Here is a 20,549-nt window from a genome sequence, read left to right on the forward strand (position 1 = left end):
ATACAGATCCTTACCACTTCCCCTGTTGGTGAAGATCATGTACAGTACCTGTTTGATATTAGATAGTGCTCTATTGAGGACATTATCCTGCCATTGCAGTGGGATGAAGTTAATGATTTATTCTAATAGATCTTTTACGTGTCTAACTACAATGATCATCAAACTACTCCCTCCAATGGCCTTTTCCTGTCTAGGAATGTTTACATGTGTTTGTGTGCAGATATACGGTGATTCTGATAAGTCGGATGCAACTGACAAAGAAAATTAATGAAATATTGAAGGCCCAGTCCAGCTCCTTTTGAGCTGGAGTCATCTCAAACTTTAATGGGAGTTGGGTGGGGCCCTAAAAAGAGAGTCAAAAGTAGATTAACATGTACAACAGAACCCATTGTATCATTAGCCATTCCAATGGTAATTCCTCCCATGTTTAGCTGTCATGTAAAAAACACATAACACTAAAAGAACAATCAGAACCACATCCAGCAATTTTTGAAAACAAGCATAGATGAGAAATGGGTATTATTATTATTCATGAATCATGGTGTTTCATTTTCAAGAACTTTCTCTCTATCCCATTCCATCGTATTGTTCTGTACATCTGCACCCACAATAAGATACTGTTACCCCTTGGAACTTTTTGTCCTAACTGGGAAGGATACTTCCATTTCAAAGACCAAATACTCCTCCCCACCCTACTGCTTTATTTCTGCATTTTATCAAGGGGGGGGGGGGAAGAGCCGGGATTATGTGAAATGAACTGCAAACCACTTGAAACTCTGCTGTAGAAAAATGATGTGTTTCGCAATTCAAATAGTCCTTCTGGTCCTTAAAACCAGTGTTTACACTGAAGCAAGGCACCAATGAATTAGGCTAACAAAGCTACCTTTTATGAGGTGAACAAAAGGGCAAAGGCTACACTATAGTCTTCTCAGACTTAAAAGGCCTCTCCCTTCAGGTACTGTAGAAGATGAGGTCGACAAAGCAACATATGTCCTTATAGATGGTACCAGCTAGTGCAGTGGTTCTCAACCAAGGGTACATTTACTCCTTGGGGGTACGCAGAAGTCTTCTGGGGGGTGCATCAACTCATCTAGATATTTGCCTAGTTTTACAACAGGCTACATAAAAAGCACTAGCCAAGCCAGTACAAACCAAATTTTCATACAACGACTTGTTTATACTGAAATGTAAGTACAATTTTTATATTCCAATTGGTTTATTTTATAACTATATAGTAAAAAGGAGAAAGCAAACAACTTTTCAGTAATAGCGGGCTGTGACACTTTTGTATTTGTATGTCTGATTTTGTAAGCAAGTAGTTTTTAAGTGAGGTGAAACTTGGGGATACACAAGACAAATCAGATTCCTGAAAGGGGTACAGTAGTCTGGAAAGGCTGAGAACCACCGAGCTACTGGAATTAGAAGCAGGTCAGGGAAGAAGATGTTACAGTGAGAGATGATCCCAACTGTACCTCTTCACAATGAATAATCTTCATGTTAACAAAAATATCATACATAATGCCAAGTACTGGCTGCAGGTTAGTGATTATGCAGATAATGCACTGTATATTTTTAAACACAGGAGATACTGTAAGGTGAATTAAGGATCATGGTTCCACAGACTTTTATGGCTCAGAAGCCGTATTAAACATCCCACTCATCTCTCACCTTTTCGATTTTTTTTTTTAAAACAGTGCACACCCAAGGAACTGCGCTGTCCAAACTGAGGAACAGAAAATCAGTAACAACCCGGGGAGGTCGGGTAAAGAACAAAATTCTTCAGATCCCAAATGCACACAAAACTTGAGCTCCAGAAAAGTTTGGTGGCGTCTCTTGGGCTAGGTCTACACTACAGCGGGGTTCCGACCTAAGATACGCAACTTCAGCTACGTGAATACCGTAGCTGAAGTTGCGTATTTTAGGTCGGCTTACCTGGCAGTGAGGACGGGGGAAAGTCGACCGTTGCCGCGCTGCCGCCGACTCCGCTGCCGCCTCTTGCCGAGGTGGATTTCCGGAGTCGACGGCAGAGCGATCAGGGATCGATTTTACCGCGTCCTCACGAGACGCGGTAAGTCGATCCCCGATAGACCGATTGCTACCCGCCGGATCGGCGGGTAGTGAAGACATAGCCTTGGTTTTGTTCTGTTAGCGAGACTAATACAGCTGTACACTAGAGAGAAGAATACAACGATCTTCATCGTCACACTGCTTTTACACACATTAAACCAGTTAGCCTTACAACACACCTGAGAGCTACCATACCTATAATAAGTATCATTCCTCTTGTACTGAGGGGGGTGGGAAAGTCAGATAGCAGCGATTCACTCAGCACCACCCAAGCACTCAATATCACAGCTCGGTTTGGAACTCAGGAGTTTCTCACTCCAAATCCCGTGCGAGGATCACGCGCAGATATACTTTGGTCCCCATCGGCACAGCATTCAAGCACACGCTGAAGGGCTTTGCTGTATCAAGGCCTAGGAATGTGCAAGTACATAGTCTTAACTTTGAGAGCAGCCAGCAAGTGGAATGTAGAACCCGGGGAGGTTTCCAGATTTTCTCCCAACGCAGAACCTGATGCCAGTATCCCCAGGGCTCAGTATTCCTTTTGGAGTATATTCTTTCACTGTGAATCAGCATTGAAATGATGGGAAAGCCCACTTGCCTGCCAGCAGCCTCAGGGCAGATATAGGAATGAGTAGGAGGTGATATTATATTTTTTCCATGGGGAACATTCATCAGCAGTGCTCCCATGGACGCATGCGCGCGCGTGCGTGCACACACACACACGTTAAAAGATTATTAAAGGTCGCAAAGTCAAGCACTCAAAAGTTAGGAAATGCCAGAATCAAGGTTGCCTGTGCAACCTTCATTCAGCCCCCGTGTGTGCATACTTTATGGTACACAGTCTTTAATTACAAGATCACGTTTTTTTCCCCAGGACCCCTGCCTCAGGGAATGCACAGAATGGACAGTTAACTTATAACTCGGCCAAAATTGGGTGGATTTTCATGGGGATGACAAAAGACACGTCCCTGACACAAACGTCACCCCCTCCCACAAATTTTACATCCCTGCTCCAAAATATAGGCGTGCTAGCGCTGTTCAAAGAAAAAGTCACTAGGGTTTTTTTTTAAACACAGGCAAAACAATGTATTTTTTCCCTATAGAATCATTTTCAGAAATTTTTTTTGGAAAATTTCAGCCAAAACCTCAGCCTGAGATAGGAAAACTGGCAAGTCAAATTTCAGCCCAAATGGTTAATGTTTGGCAAAGTTATAAGCAACTGAAAACAGGGGCAAGCTTAATAATAGGTGGCGCTACCAGCCCTGCCTATAATACACAAATACACACGCATATAATTTTATTAGAAACACCAGAAAATTTCATTCAAATACAAGTATTAAGATTGAAGAGCGCTCTTCAGCCTGAAATGTCAAAAGAACAGGAATGGGGGGAAAACAAGGATCAGTACTTTTTTCTGGGGGCTGCCATCTTGTGCTTCAGAATCTAAACACGAAAAGTCAGACTCATTGTAAACTCTTTGGAACAGGGGCCATCTCTCTTCTTGTGTTTGTGCAGCTTCTAGCACGCTTTTGGGTGCTACTGAAAGCAAACACCAATACTTATTACTTTTTGCATGTAACCAAGTAAAAGTTGCCAGAGAGAAGAAGTTGCATAAGGATAGGAGGAAGAGATATCTAAAAGATAATCTCCCTCAAGAACATGAAAAACTCTACTATGAAAAGGACTGAGAACCATAAGCAAAAGTGGGAGCTGGGAGAAACTGTCTGAACTACGATTTTGGTTAAGAAACTCCAGTTGCTGTGTAAGGAAGTCTGCAGAAGCATGGCGAATGGGCAAGTCCTTTGAAAGGGTTTCTGTTAAATAATCAAGGGGTTCTTTCCCTTAGTAGCCAAATGCTTTTGTATGCAAATCTAGTGTAATTCTCAAGATCCAGCACACGGTAAAGCTCAACTCTGTGGATTTCTCCTGACTTCTTTTTTTTCCAGGGGTGAAACTAACTTAAGGGACTTACCGGTACGCAGGGCCAGGGTCCTGAGCAGGGGGCGGGGCCTCAACCGGAAGGGGCGGAGCGTTTAAATCCGGCTGAAGTAGCGGTGGCTGGGAGCACCGGGCCCTTTAAATCACCGCCGGAGCCCCATGGTAGCAGTAGCTGCGGCGGTGACTGGGAGCCCTGGGTCCTTTAAAATGCCACCATAGCGGTGGCCAGGAGCCCCAGAACCTTTAAATCACCGCAACTACCCCGGGGCTCTGGCAGCGGGGCTCTGACAGCAATTTAAAGGGCCAGGGGCTCTGGCCGCTGCCGGGAGTCCCGGCCCCTTTAAATCGCCACTGGAGCCCCAGGGCTCCCGGCTGCTACCCCAAGGCTCCGGCAGCGGAGCTCAGGCAGTGATTTAAAGGGCCCGGGGCTTCGGCCACTGCCCGGAGCCCAAGGCCCTTTTAAATTGCTGGCCTAGGGAAGCTCCCCACTGCCTGTACCAGACCGTACCGGCTTACTTTCACCTCTGATTTTTTCCAAGTCTCGTCCTGTCAGAAGCAGACAGATGGGATCTTCTCCGACTGTGAAGACCAAGAGTTAATATTATACATGCTGTTCAAGTGCAGTGAATTCCAGGGAACAGCTGAAAACATATACCTAATTGCATCAGCATTACCAAACAAGGCCCAAGCTATAGATCATACACTGGGGCTTGCTTCCTCAGCTTTGCTAGTGGCAGATATAATAGGTGCCATTGCACCTTGCAAAGGGGGACGAGATGGCTGGGGAGAAATTATTTCATGTTCTTCATCCACGGTTACTCTATTCCCAGGTTGAGTGACTGACACATTTTCTAAATAGCGTGAAATACAGAAGCATTCAATAGGTGGAAGCCACACTCATGTTCTCTCTGTTATTTCACAGGACTGTGCTGAACACGGTCCACTTTGACAAAGCCCTGTTCCTATCAGCCCCCGTCGGTATATTACGCATCAGGTTGAAAGGGGGCCTCCTGCTAGAGTAGCTCCTCCTTAGTGCATTGCTGTGTTGTCCTTGATGGACAGGGTTGCCTCTTTGGTGAGGCTTTGGAGCGTGGTTCCATTTAGGAGTGCTGTTCAAGAGATCTATCTGTGTAGGTACTTGCGGGACACGCAACACCAAGGTAGCTGCAATGGTAGTGGATGAGGATATCCTGCTTTGAAAGCGAGTCCAAGAGAAACAGAAATCATTAATACTAAGAACACCTCAGGAGAGTGGGATGGTGTTTCTGTCTCTGCCAGACCAGGACATAGAATCAATACACTAATAAAGAGTCATGCAGCTTCATTATTGCTATTAAGTACTGCAGGCAAAACTAAGACACTTTTTTTTTTTGCATCTGAAGTATCTAAATGGATTGTACAGTAGTGACACGGCATCACACTCTTCATCTGAAGTATGAGAGAAAGAGAAAATGGAGATAAATGAAAGACTAAGGGTCATCTCAGGCCAGTGTGCTCCACAACAGAAGAGGATTTGCTTAGTTCCAATAAAGGATACAATGAAGGTAGAAACAAGGCATAAAATTGCAAAATCCAGTATAAAGAGGCAAAACTAACAGATTCCCTTAGACCTGACCAGTTACATAATGGGCTAGGAGACAAAGGATGGTCTTGTGGTTAAGGGAATGGCCTGGGACTCAGGGGACCTAGATTCAATTCCCAGCTCTGCCACAGACTTCCTACGTTACCTTGGGCAAGTCACTTGATCTCTCAGTGCCTCAGTTCCCCATCTGTACATTGAGGATGATGATACTCCCCTACCTTGCTGGGGTGCTGTGAGGATAAATTAACACTCCTGAGAGACTCAGTTACTCCAGAGATATACGTACTTACAGAGAACTTGACACTGCTCCCAGCCAAGGGAATGTTCACAACTGTATTGTGCTTTGGCAAAGTGAAAATTTCTCATTGTTATAATCAGAATTAATTTGATTTTAAATTGAAGCCTAAAAACTCTATTCTGCCTTTATGCCCTAACTCTTTGAACATTGGCAGTTCCTTTTCTCCTGTAGCCAGACTGTTTGAAATGGTACAAGTTTTGAATTCTAAATTAAAAATCCAGTTTCTCTTCTTTATGGTCTCATTGACACATGTTTTCACTAGACTGCCTGCTTTACCATCCACTTGATCCACATTAGAGGCTCTCATCCCATCCCTGTCCAGCCAAATGAGTGGCCTTTGGGAAGGGCATCCAAAGGAAAATAATGTAATGTCTAATATTCAATATCTGGCCTCCTGGGGAAAAAAAAAAAAGAGATCCTTAATCTCTCTATGCAAGAACTTTATTAACTCCTGAAAAATCTGATATTATTTGGCATCAGATTATCATTTTCCTAATGGCAGGCTCTGGTTTCCTTTAATAATCTCTGTCTTTTGACAAATTTTCTTCTTCAAGAGAGCCTGCTTTTTCCCCTAACAGAGCATTTACCAGTTCTTTTATTTCCTTTTCAAATAACCCATAATAATAATAATATTCGCAGACGTTAAACATCAAACAGCCTCTCCTAACAGCGTCTGTTATGTTTGAAGCTTTAGTACAATCTCCCTTCCTCATAAGTCTGTTATTGTTTCAGCACACTCCCCCTGCAATGCCAAAACAACACCGTTAACCCTATGAAAACATCCCACAGAAATGCATGTTCTATGCACCATTTCTCTGGTGCCCTTTGGGAAACATGCTAAGATGTATAAAATAGCCACTAGTATATATCTGCCTGTCTATCCATTCATCCATATTTGCCTATCTATCCGTACACTCATAGCATCTGAGTGTTAAAAAAAAAGAAAGGTAAAATCAATCTAAAGAACTGTACTTATCTTCCACCTCATCCTCACTCTATGACTGAATGTGCAAACCTCTCTCTTCATATTACTTCTGTTGCTTATGTCCAGGGAAGTGTTGATGTGCCATCCTTCTGCTTTTATAAGACTTGTGCTCAGAGATGAAGTCCACGATGTTCTGAAGCTAGAGAGATCTGATTTCCCATAGGATGGAATTCCATAGGATTAGTGCCTGCCACCAAAAAAAAGCCCTGATCACCAAGCTCTCCTCTTGGGATCCATCAGCTGTAGAGCTCCTGAGAATCACAGCTCTTGGAGCTGTGGCGAAAGAGGCAATGTCTGAGGTAGCCAAGGCCCAGTCCATGAGCCTAGCGAGGTTGTGGAATATCCATCATTGGAGATTTTTAAAAGCAGGTTAGACAAACACCTGTCAGGGATGGTCCTACCATGAGGCATGGCATAGGACTAGATGACCTCTCAAGGTCTCTTCCAGTCCTACGATTCTATGAGGACTCTGAAGATTAGGACCACGAGAGCAGGTAGAGAAGAACCCCTGCTTCTTGAAGGACTACAGCAGTTGTAAGTGGGGGCAGCCAGGAGGAGAAGTGTGGCACCATGAGGGAAGAGACATGGAGGTGGTTTCTGCAGATTTGAAGACGTGCTGTGGAGGGGTAACAGACTGAGTAGGCGAGACATGTGAGTAGGGGACAGATGAACTATCAGGAATCAGGGCCTGCAACAGAGCCGGTCTCTGGGCAATCTAACGAGCACAGCTGGCCTGTAGTCAGCTAAATGATTGGCTACAGGGCCGGATGGGTGACATAGGCGCCGACTCCGTGAGTGCTCCAGGGCGGGAGCACCCACGGGAAATAAAATAGTGGGTGCTCAGCACCCACCGGCAGCCCCGCCACTCAGCTCTTCCCCCTCCCTCCCAGCGCCTCCTGCCCGCGGCAATCAGCTGTTCAGCGATATTCAGGAGGCGCTGGGCTGGAGGGGAGTGCGGGGGCAGGAAGAGGTGGAGCAGGGATGGGAGCTTGGGGGAAGGGGTGGAGTTGGGGCGGGGTCTGGGGTGGAGTGGGGAGGTTGAGCGCCCTCCAAGAACTCAGGAAGTCGGCGCCTCTAGGTGGGAAGAGTCAGCAGACCAGTTCTTATGCCTAGCAGCAGTTCGGCGGCTGCTTAAAACATTTGCCCACAGCTGTTATGGCTCCTACACCTGCTTGTTCCTAGCCTGGTTCCTCTTTGTTCCAGTCCTGCTCCTGCCTTGTTCCTGACTGGGACCCAGCCCTGCTCCTGCCTTTCCTCAACCCAGGTAACCCGGCTCTGACCTTCAACTCCAACTTCCGACTCTGATTCCCGCTCCAACCACTAGGCACGACCCCTCCCATCCCGGTCAGGAATGTGATGGACTGGATAATATTAGTCTATTACATGGCATTCAATGTATTGCGTCTCAAACCAACACGCGTGAAGATTACCTTGTATTTGGAAGTGTCCCAGTTATGAACCAGTCGCGCGGGGATTAGAAAGTTGTCGTCCACATGGCAGGTGCTGCAGTAATACCATCCGCTGTAACTGCACACCTTGGCTTTTCCATTGGACAAGCCTATAGAGCGCTGACAACCTGGGAAAAGGAAAGAAGAAAATAATATTGATTTTGTATCCTTCGCTAGTGATGTTTCATAGGGTGCGATAAGGGAGTTAATTAACCACTTCCCAGATGAGAGCGGTTTTAGAAGATGAACTGTTCCATATCCCTTGCAAATACCAGAATTCAGCGTTCTGGTCCAAATTTCAAAAATGTCTACTGATTTTGGGCACCCAACTTGAGAACCTGATTTTCAGAGGCGCTGAGCAGCGCCTACAACTCCAACCCAAGTCAGCGGGAACCGTGGGTACTCAGCAATCCACTCCTACCTGTCTCAAAGCTGGTCACTCACAGACTGAGGTCCCCTCAGAGTTTGGACCTGACAGACACACAAAAACAACACACCTGGAAAATCACTGGCTTTTTTTTTTTTTTATGGCCCAAATCCTGGGTTCAGGATGTTGAGTGTCTACCATAAGAACTGCCACTATCGTAAACATCTGAAATTGGTTAGGAAGTGCTGTTTTGGGTGGCTGTCAGATTGTGAGATGGTTCAGGGCTTAAGGGTAAATCTCAGACTCCAGTCTTGGTGGCCAAATAAGGACAGAGAGGAGCAAGGGTTGCCAGCTCCGCCCCAGACTTTACTCTGTTTGGACAAGATCAACATCACTCTCATTTGGTTTTGGTCCTGACAAATGAACAAACACATTTTCCTTCAAAGGGATTCACTCTCCTCGTCCCCCCAAATAAGATGTTTGACTTTTGTTGTTTACTTTTGAAAGAGAGTCAACATTGTAATTTTCAGCAATATTTTTCATTTGAAAAAGGGACAGTTCTGCAAGACAGCCATGATCTAGAGCAGTGGCTCTCAAACTTTTGTCTTGGTGACCCCTTTCACATAGCAAGTCTCTGAGTGCGACCCCCCCCTTATAAATTAAAAACACTTTTTTATATATTTAACGCCATTATAAATGCTGGAGGCAAAATGGGGTTTGGGGTGGAGGTTGACAGCTCGCGACCCCCCCCATGTAATAATCTCGCAATCCCCTGAGGGGTCCCAACCTCCAGTTTGAGAACCCCTGACCTAGAGACTACTGCTTGAGCAAAGCCTTAATACCTCGTCTTTCATACAGATGCATACCACCAACTTGCATAACATCATTTATTTGCGTACTAGACCTTCCCACCCACTGCAAAATCCTTTATCTGTTGCTGACTCGATGAGTGCAAGCTAGCCATCTTCTAACAATGGGCACTGAACTGGCATACAATGGTCACACAAGGGGCACTGAATTGGCACGTACAAGTAAACCACACACTACAATGGCAAACAATAAGTACCATATTAACAACAGGGAGGACTAGTTTTATTGATTAGATGCCATGGGTTGTTGTAAACGTATATACATTGGGAAGGATACATGGGTATATTTCTTCTTTTCCCTTTGTTGTGCTTATTACACCTCTACCCCGATATAATGCTGTCCTCGGGAGCCAAAAAACCTTACCGCGTTATAGGTGAAACCGCGTTATATCGAACTTGCTTTGATCCGCTGGAGTGCGCAGTCCCGCCCCCCTGGAGTGCTGCTTTACCATGTTATATCCAAATTTGTGTTAAATCAGGTCACGTTATATCGGAGTAGAGGTGTATTAATAATCACTTGTATTACGGTAGTACTTATTTGTATTATGGAGTGCCAAATCAGGATCAGATCATTGTGTACCCACACAGTGAGAGACAATCCCTGTCCTATAATCCCCGGCCAGGTCTACACTAGACTCTTTTGTCAGTATAACAACATTGGTTTGGGCCGTGATTTTTTACTACGTCTGTGCCAGCAAAAGCCCAAGAATAGATGAGCGCTTTTGCCATTATAACTTATTTCATTCGGGAAACAAGCATAAATTACACTGGTAAGCTACATCTACACTAGGAGGATTTGCCAGTGCAGCTAGACTGGCAAAGGCAAATCTTTTCCAGTGTAGTCTAGGCCTAAATTAAACAACTTCTCCTCCCCACCTCAGTATTTGATGCTACTTTGGCCGTGTCTACACTAGAAAAGTTTTGCTAGCATAGCTATACTGGTATAGCTGTCCCAGCAAATCCTCCTACTATAGCTGCTTCTTATACCGATGTCATTGTGCTGCCGGCGTAGCTTGCAGCAGTTCCCCAACAGACACAAACCCATACCGACAAAAGTGCTTTCACGCCGGTATAATTGCAGCTACACTAAATGTATATCTATAGTAGAAATGCTACAGCGGCACAGCTGCAGCGCTGCAACTATGACGCTGTAGCGTAGACACTTACTCCAGTGACGGAAGGAGTTCTTCCACTGCTGTAGTAAACCCACTTCTCTGAGAGGCAGTAGCTAGGTTGATGGAATTCTTCTGTTTACTTAGCGTTGTCTACACTGGGGGTCAGCTCCATCTTCACTACATCTCTAAGGGATGTGAACTTTTCACACCCCTATGCAATGTAGCTGGGAGAACCTAACTTTCTAGCATAGACCAGCCCTAACATTTGTAAGGTGCTCAGATACGACGGTAGTGATCATATGTGATAAGTTCCCAGTGAGAGAGAAAACAGTCTGCTCACAGTATGTTTGAATAAATCAAACAAAGTGCCATACGGCTTTTTTAAAAATTCTTCTGATATTGGATTCACTCTATTTTTTTTTAAAGCCATATTTCAAGAACTTTTCCCTCCACATACTGACAATCGTTGAAAGCCCTGATGCCTAATAGAAAACTAAAAAATATTCTAAAAGTAAATTTTACTTGTAAATCATATTTCTACATTCTTTTCTTCTCGTGTTTTCATTACTAAGAACATGGGCATGGGAACAGGATCTTTGTTGCCAAAGGATTGGTGTGCTACTGCCACATACTGCCATCACCAAGTCCCTGTGACATCATAATGAGTTGCTGTGGAGACGTCTGTGAGATCACAGAGGATGTTAAGGAACTTACGTTGAAAACCGCAACTCATGCAAGTTTAGTCTATTGAACTCAATAAAGAGATTTGTGTATAAAGGTTTGCAAAACCCCCAAATCAGCAATTAGCAGCAGGAGCAGATTAACTCCTAAACAAGAAATATCTCCTTATCATGCAAGCATCTCTACTCATGAGATACAAGGGGAGAAAAACAAAAACCTGAAAACGTGATACATCCCGTATCAGCAGAACTTCGCTAACGAACACTTTCCAAAGTGTCCTATGAGAATTCTTGAACATGACCTAAAATAACCAGCTTATACACTCTACTTTTAGGGTAGAACAAGCCTTATAAAAAGGCTATTATTAAGAACAGGCCCTAAGCATAACTTACTTGTGACAGATGAATATAAAAGAAAAGTACTTCTTTCAGCTGAAAATTAAAAAACGCAATTTTAAAAAGACAATTAAAAAAAAAGATATAGCACTTATTGCTGGTCCCAAACTAAAAACATGACGCACGGGCATGCTATGATCAGGATGGCACATAAAATGAGAAGTCATAAATTATTAACAACAACTCTCATAGAACATTTTCCATCCAGACATCTCAAAGAGAGTTACAAAAGTAGATATTATGTCCATGTTACAGATGGGTAAGCTGAGGCACAAGGCCCACTTTTTCAAAAAAAAGTGTCTACTGATTTTGGGTGCCCAACTTGAAACACCTGGGAACTGATTTTCAAAGGTGCTGAGTTCCCACGCTTGTATTTGAAATCCCTGGGAGCTGCAGGTGGCAAACACCTCTGAAAATCAGAATTTAGCTGTCTTCCAAAAATGGTGGCACCCAGAATAACCAGAACCTTTTAACAGTCTGGCCTTATAGTAAGTAACTTGAGCAACATCACACAACTAGTTAGCGGCAGCGCTGGAAATGGAATCCCATTTGGTGTCTCCCAGTTCCTGTGCCCTCAAAACTGGACGATTCTGCTTTCTGTATGCCCACAACACTGCTTTCCTTTCCAATATCAGAACGATTGATTTGAAACATGAAACAATGAAGAACATTTACCATGACTGGATGACACATAAATTTAAACTAAGGACAAATCTGGGGCACAAACACTTTGACCACATCCCTTACAACCAGCCCTCGGTAGCAAATTTACCTCGTCTAAGAGACAAGTAAATCTGATGTGACTATGCAATTTTGTAGCCCTAGAAATAGTCCAATATGTTCATATTCCCATCTACACACAACAAACATTTATCTGGGGTAGGACTGCCGACTTATTTGTTTAATAAACTGCTTCCATATTGTCCTGTGGCACCTTTAAGACTAACAGAAGTATTAGTTAGTCTTAAAGGTGCCACAGGACCCTCTGTTGCTTTTTACAGATTCAGACTAACACGGCTACCCCTCTGGTTACTTGCTTCCATATTAACCAGTTTACAAGAGTTTCCACATTATACATAAAAACACAGCGAGACGTGGCAAAGTTAGGTAGCACACCTAGGTGGTGAACTCTATAGATCAACCATACCACTAAAAAAAATATGTGTGTTCATACATAAAGGTGCAGTGTTAGAACAGCTGAAGAGATTTAAAAAAAAAAAAAGTACACTCTGTTTGTCTGACATGCCATTCTATTAGCACTGAAAGATGCCAGTAGAATGTACTCCTTGTTGCTATGGTACCGATGTTTTTAAAAGCATAACAGAGGTAAGTCTTGCCTCTCTGAAAAGAAAACACAGAAGGACACCCCTCCTCTCAAAGGGCAAGATGGAGAAGTCTGATTAAAGTGAACACGCACCTGTCCCAAGCAGAACGGTAACAGCTCATAAAGTACGATAATGTTTGATTAGCAATACACCTCGGTACAGTAAACACTGCAGTGCCCCAGCCTTACAAAAAAGCAACAGCGAAGGATCTAAATCTTTTTTTGCCATCAACTGCCTCAGAATTTCAAATCACAGTGTGAGCACAGAAGATTCAGAGTTTGTGCACTAACTAGTTCCAGTTTCTGCATTTATTACATGTAGCCTTCTCTTATAAACTGGATGGAATACAGTAACATGCGCGATTTTATTCTCTTGAGTTCGTACTGGCTGATATATTCATGCGTGGTGAAGCCACGAGTGAATTACACAGGCCACTCCCAACTGAGCGCCTCTAAAAGCTTTATAAACATTACAGATGATCGGGTATTTGCCAGAAACACTATTCTGGAAAGTTTCCCAAGTCTTACTGCAACTGTGTTTTGTATCTCTCCACATAGGATGTTAGTTTGCATTAGTACCTTGAGACCAACTAACTGGGTGGAAGGAGGAAATAAATTAAACCATACCTCTGAGAGTTCCAAAAATGATCTCAAATAATTTCACGACAAAGCAGGATGTCACCATTTTAAGGCCTATCGTCTTGCAACGTGCTGGAGCTAGACGCGAACGCCAGTCTGAACAGAGGTTCCTTAAGACAGTCCTATTGCAAGTCACTGAAGCACTCTGCAAATCTTTACTTACAGGAGCAGTTCTCGCTCATGGTTTGAAATCAATGGGACTGCTTATGTGAATAAGGCTTACTCACCCGAGGAAATGTTTGCAAGGTCAGGCCTTCAAGCCACACCGTAGAGGTTTTGAATGTGACTTAAATTATGCAGAAGACCCTGCTGGTGATGTCAAACCATAGGAGAGAAGACTCTATGCCAAATCCCAGAGATCAGCCCAACTAATTGCAAAGGTGGGTACGTGGAGTTTAGGTAACCTCAGAGTTCTTGGTCCTCCAGTTCCTAGAGACGCGTTGGGTGAGCGGACTTAAAGCAAGAGTCTTGTGGGTCAGAGATCACTCCCTACCTCTCTGCTGAAGCACATGGTGGCTGTGGCCATTCTCTCTGCTCCCATAACAGGCTGCATATGGTAATGTACAATGAGAGGATTCTCAGTACCTGGATGAAAGATAAGGGTCTCAGGTACACTCCCTGTATGTGCTGAAATCTACATTCCTCATCTGGCAACCTATTTGCTTATTTATTTCTATGTAAACAACAGCTAAAAAATGTCCTTCCAAGGCTGTAGGCACCTAAGACACCATTAACAATACAATGCATCTCAGCAGCATTAAAGTGATCCATTCAGCAGGAGCTCAGCCAGCCAGTCACATACAAAAACACCTACCCACCCCCCACCCGTCGTCGAGGTTTTACTTTTTGACTCTCCATACAGTTCATTCTGCCTTTCACGGGGCAACGTAAGTCACAGGGTTTCTCATCTTAATGCATAGCTATTTACATCGGCCATTCTTATTGGACTACGGAAGGGATATGGGAATAAGTCCTAATTTATTGAGCTAGAGAACAGATTCTAACTGTGACAGACTTCACATTCGTCTAGGTAGGATACCCTCAGCCCTCTCCACACACTCTCTCAAACAGACGTCTTGGGCAGCATGCCCGGAAGGTCACCAAATTCAGGCTACTTCGGACCAAAGGTAGGAGCAAGTTCCAGCATCCCGGAGCCCTCACAGAGAGTGCCTGGCCAGCCACCTCCTCTATTTTATAATGAAGGGGATCCTTCCAAAGGAAAGCCATTTCTGCTAAAGCAGCCGTCCGTTCTTGTACTGTTTGTTTCGCCCAATCCAGCCACTCTTGTCCTGCTAGTTTCGCATTTGTTTTCCAGGTCCTCGGAAACACATTTCTGACTTGGTTACAGTGTATTTCACACGACGCTGCAGGTATTAGTGTCCATTACAACCTGCGCATTCGGAACAGCCAAGTAAAATTTGCACACGTTGCTTTCTTTCTGGATCTGGCCACGGCCACTGTACCTCCGTTTTCCTCCCCTTATAGGCTTTGCTCCATGAAAATCTCTCTCTTTTCCCCTCCTTGAACCGTGCTATTTGCTGTGTTTCATAATGATGGTTATTTCTACAACTCTTTCAAATCAAGTTATGAAAGCAGTGGATTCCTTTGATGTGACACGGTTCAAAGCGATGTAGAGCAACACATATGTTTCTGTGGCATACACCAATTATGCTATTTGAGTTTTTTTTAAAGGAAGAGGGGAGAAGGGGCAGCACAGGGTTTAATGCCTTTGAAATCCAGACTCTGCATCTAAGGGTTAGAACACAAAACCTGCCATCACGTTCGATGGAAAAGAGGGCACTGCCTTATCCCAATTGTAAACCCTCCGAGGCTGAGTGAGAGAACGAGGGACAATTGACCTCTTTAAGGAGACAGTGTTAAGTGAACAAGGGTCTTCCTGGTGAGGGGAGGGGTCAGCAAACATAGATTGCCCTCTCGCACCTCTGCCCTCCCCCCAAAAGAGACTTAGCATCATACATTCGATTTCCTAGCAAGCTCATTTTTACATTCGATGCACAGGTATGAACCCCTAGAGGAGAAGGCAAAGGAGGGGGAAACGTACTATTGTACCGGAACCATCCCTGACTCCTGGGTATTGGAAAATAGATATGGCTGGGAAACATGTAGCGGTGGGTATGGTATTTGCAATGGGGGGAAAACAAGCACCACCCAAAAGCTTTCACCTCAAAAATGTCAGAGAACGTTGGGCTAGTCCTGACTAGGAAGGCGAGGGAGGAGAAAGAGGGGCTGCAGAAATAGCAGCGACAGAGTGCTGTGTAGAGCGGTGAACCGTTCTGGGCTTAATAATGTCTCTGCCGGCAGATTCGCCGCACCAGTGTCAAGAGGTTTGTTTTCAAGTTCTAACTCTGCGGGAGAAAAAAGCCCAAACAAACTGGATGATGCAAGAATTCACAATGCACATCTTTCCTAGGGCCAGGGTAATGGCGTGCTAGGAAAGGGGGGCTCGTGGTTAAGGGGCTGGGATACAGGTGACCTAGGTTCAGTTCCTGACTCTGCCACAGGGTACGTCTACACTACGAGATTAATTCGAATTTAGATAATTCGAATTTGGGAAACAGATTGTATAAATTCGATTGTGCGCGGCCACACTAAGCACATTAATTCGGTTTTTAACCACATTAATTCGGTGGTGTGCGGCCACACTACCCCATTAATTTTAACCACATTAATTCGGTGGTGTGCGGCCACACTACCCCTAATTCGAATTTACAAAATCGATTTTGGTGCTACTCCGCTCGTCGGGGTGGAGTACAGAAATCGATTTTAAGCGCCCTTTAATTCGAAGTAACTGGCTCCGTTGTGTGGACGGGTTAAGGATTAATTCGGATTAACGCAGCTAAATCCGAATTAAAGTCGTAGTGTAGACCAGGCCACAGACTTCCTGTGAGACCTGGGGCTTAGGTGGAGATTTTCCAATCTGCCCAGGGAATTTGGATGTCCAGTAATGGGAACTGGGAATCTAAATCCTTTAGGTGGCTTTGAAACTCATCTGATGAAGTGGGTTTTAACCCACGAAAGCTTATGCTTAAATACACTTGCTAGTCTCTAAGTAAGGTGCCACAAGTACTCCTCGTTCTTAATCTCTGTGTGTCTCAATTCCTCATTTGCAGTGGGGACCGTACGACTTCCCTACTTCACAGGGGTGTGGTAAGGTGCTCAGATACTATGATAATGACAGGCCTAGAGTGATCTAGACAGACAAGTGTACTATTTTTTTAAGCCTCTAGCACGCAGGGGCTGGAAGAGCTCTGTAGCGAAGCAGAAAGGGGCAGTCTAGCTTTACACAGAACACTGTTTTCCTTCTTTTCATCAAGTGCCCTGCTCAGTGTCAGAAGAACGAGACTCTGTGATCTTGTCACATCCATGACGTGGAGTCAGAAGTTGACTCATTTAGAAACAGTGTAAAGGAGAGGAAAGGAAAATGGCACAGAGTTTGATAAGGCCACCTCAAGTTACCACCTTCCAGTCTTCATTAGCAGTGGGTGTCCTTAACTTTCTATGTTCTTAGCAATGTGAGTGATTCATTCCCAATAGAACGTACACGCTGCCTAGCCAATACTCCCAGTCCAGCAGGCAGAAGGAGAAACATAATTTAAGAATAACAGAAAATTATATCCCTGATTCTGCAAATGTTTACACCCACGTTTAACTTTACACATGCGAGTAGTCACTGTGCAAAGCTCCTTGTGTACATAGAGCTAAGCATGGGCAACAAGCATTTGCATTATCAGGGCCACATGGGGTATTCAGCTGAAAAAACTGTACTTCACTCAATTTTCATTTTTGCTCTGCGGTTCATTGAAGGGGCACTTAGCCCCCCCTCCCCCGTTTTCTCATCGACTTTCAACTCATTGTAGGCCTCATGGTTAGCAGAGTTTGTGTTCTTTGATACAGTGGCTGCTTATTTAGAGAGCCTCAACAGTACTTCAGTTTAGATGCAAAGGGTGGTTTTGTACCTCTATCTTGGGTAACTGCTGCACTATGTAGTGTGTGGTTATTAAAAGCAAATTCTTTTTGTTTTGATAGATCTGTTCAGGTGAATTTCCTCTCGTTAGTCACCACGTCAGTTATCGTATTTGCACGTATATTTCATTTAGCAACAAAGGTATGCTTAATGCTTTACAGATGCATATGAAGATTTACGGCCTGTTAACTATCCATGTAGTAGTCAGCCTCTAATTTAGCCGGTAATTTGTTTTGATGAGTGAAAGCTGCCTGGATTGACTATCCCGATTTCTCAGCCTGACAGAATAAAGTCATATCTCATAAGATTACTTGTTTGGAAAATGTAACCCCTGAGGCTCAGACGCTCTCTCTACATTGTTCAGTTTTCTGTTGCGGTTCCTTAACTGTTTTCCTGACGATGCCTCTCCTATCACAATGCGTGAGGGAACAGGAAGTTTACAGATGCTGCTTTTGCAGTGCTACTGTAGTTGTGTTGGTCCCAGGATGTAGAGACATACGGCAGGTGAGGTAATATCTTTTATTAGACCACCCCTGTTGCTGAAAGAGACAAGCTTTTGAACTTAGGCACAGCTCTTCTTCAGGTCTGGCTGAAGAGCTCTGTGTAGGCTTGAAAGCTTGTCTCTTTCGCCAACAGAAGTTGGTCTAATAAAAGATATTACCTCACCCACCATGTCTCTCCAAGACACTGCGTTTGGCATTTGCCTGGTCAGACATAACAACATCAACAATAGATGCATCTCATACACTCCAGTTTGACGAAGGGGGTATTCACCCACGAAAGCTTATGCTCCAATACGTCTGTTAGTCTATAAGGTGCCACAGGACTCTCTGTTGCTTTTTACAGATCCAGACTAACACGACTACCCCTCTGATACTTGATACGCTCCAGTGGCACTCTAGTCACACACAAACTGGGTCCATAGGATAAATGGACCCAAAACTACATGAAGTGAGCTGTGACCGTTCTGTTACAATGTTTGAAATGGCTCCAAAGGGCTTGCAAATGCAATGCAATCTCAGTCACACTCCTGAGGTTGCAAAGGCGTCACTGAGGGCAAACTGTGGCCCTGCAATGGGAACTTAGATAATAATTCTGTTTGTGATGCTCACCTCAGAACAGAATGCAGCTCATCCTCCCAGGACTGTGGATAACAGGAGTAAAAACTTATTTTTGTCAGAAGACTAAAGAGATGATTCTGCACACACGTAGCAGATCACAAAGAGAGCAGATTGAATTGGGTGTCCGTTTTACAATCACTGTTCAAAGCCGAATCACATCTTAGAATTGGATCAGAAAGCTCAGCTGAACAAACACACTCTGCCTCTAGAAACCAGAAGAAAATGGCTTCTGCCGTCGCCTCGTTACATGGGGCATGCTTAGCCAACCAACACCGCAGGAGAGCTATCGTGTGATACGCCCTGTGTGATCTTCCCAAACCGCAGCATTCAAACTGCTAGTGCACTGATGACCAGTAGCCTCACCCTGTTTCTAAATATTCACCTCAGAGGGGCTCCACAAGGGGGCCAGGATAAATCCAGAAAGATTTAATCGCACACCAAGGCAAAATTACTCCAGTATCCATCCGAGAATGTGACAAATTGAGCTTTCACCTGCAAGCCACTTCAGAATCCCATCTGGTAGTCCTTCGCCTGGAAAAGCCCCCTGAAGTCAATGGCTTTGTCCAGACGAGGTGTAGCTAACACCTTCCAAATTCTAGTCTAGACAGGGACAGTGGAGTTTTTGCATGAGTACAAGGAATGCAGGGCTGAGCCCTAAAGGTCCCAAACCCACTTCCGCTGAACTCAATGAAAGGTTTTCTATTGATTTCAAGGGGCTCTGAAAGGGCAGCTATACACCCATGAGAAACCGTGGTTTATAAAGCACCATTACAAATGCAATTTTTTAATGCAACACACACTCTCATAGGGAGCATTATAGAGACTCAGAAGAAGGGGAGGAGGAAAAATCCCTGGAATCATGGAGAGACAGAGAAATGAGATCAACTGAGGTTAAGCTAAATAGATCATAAATTGATGTGTACAGCACTTAGATACCACAACAGCAGATGCCTTAGATAGGTAAGATTGAGGGGCTGCTGGCTGCATTTAATGAAATCGCAATAACCCGGGGCTGAAGGTCTTGAAAAGGACATTCTGATATAATATTATCAGTCAAACAGCTTATTGAAATTTGGCCTGTAGTGTTTTTAATTCAGTAGATAGGTGCTACTGAATTTCTAGGGTGTTACAACGACTTACAAAGCGCCTGCTGAATTCAAAGGATGGGCACCTCTAGCTGTCCACTGGCGATTGTTTTGATGAAAGTCAGACCAAGTCAGTACTGTAGCTGGATTTTTTTAAAGTGACTAAATAGTTTTGTGAACCATAATATTTGCTGGTTTGCCGGGAAATTAAGGGGAAACATATTTCATTCTGCAAGACAAAAATCAGCATTTTCCCAACCAGGGGTGAGCTCCACACTAGCTCTAGCTGGCAGGAAGAGCTGCAGGACCTCGTTTCTGCTCTGCCAGATCCCCCCGACCAGTGCAAATGTGATCACAACATAGCCATGGGTAAAATGCCTCCTGGAAAGACACCAGCCTTCCACCTGCTGCTCCTGCGTGGCCTCTACAGGAGCAGCTCATGCATACAGGGCTGCAGGCTCGCTGGCCCAACCCTTGCTTTCTGCTCTCAGCGGGGAGAGCACATGGAGCCAAGTCTATGGAGCCCCAGCAGCAGCGTGTATCTTTCTGGCAAGTGTGGGGACAATGAATGGGAGTCGCCTGGCAAAGCCGGAAAGAGAACGGCGGGAGAGGGGGGGGAAATGCAAGGATGGGACATACAAAGCTACAAC

The 20,549-nt window shown here is 44.4% G+C and overlaps 1 protein-coding gene across 1 annotated transcript in view; it reads right to left on the reverse strand.

Moving 5' to 3' along the window:
* The window catches only part of PLEKHM3 (pleckstrin homology domain containing M3), a 101,523-nt gene that overhangs the window by 58,558 nt on the left and 22,416 nt on the right, over positions 1-20,549 (reverse strand). The window contains exon 3 of the mRNA XM_024200966.1: positions 8,301-8,446. Within this exon, the coding sequence (XP_024056734.1) occupies positions 8,301-8,446 (146 nt within the window). The remainder of the gene's footprint in view (positions 1-8,300; positions 8,447-20,549) is intronic.

The sequence above is a fragment of the Terrapene carolina genome, unplaced genomic scaffold (genome assembly GCF_002925995.2).
Source record: "Terrapene carolina triunguis isolate 2854851 unplaced genomic scaffold, T_m_triunguis-2.0 Scaffold62, whole genome shotgun sequence".
Classification (NCBI taxonomy): domain Eukaryota; kingdom Metazoa; phylum Chordata; order Testudines; family Emydidae; genus Terrapene; species Terrapene triunguis.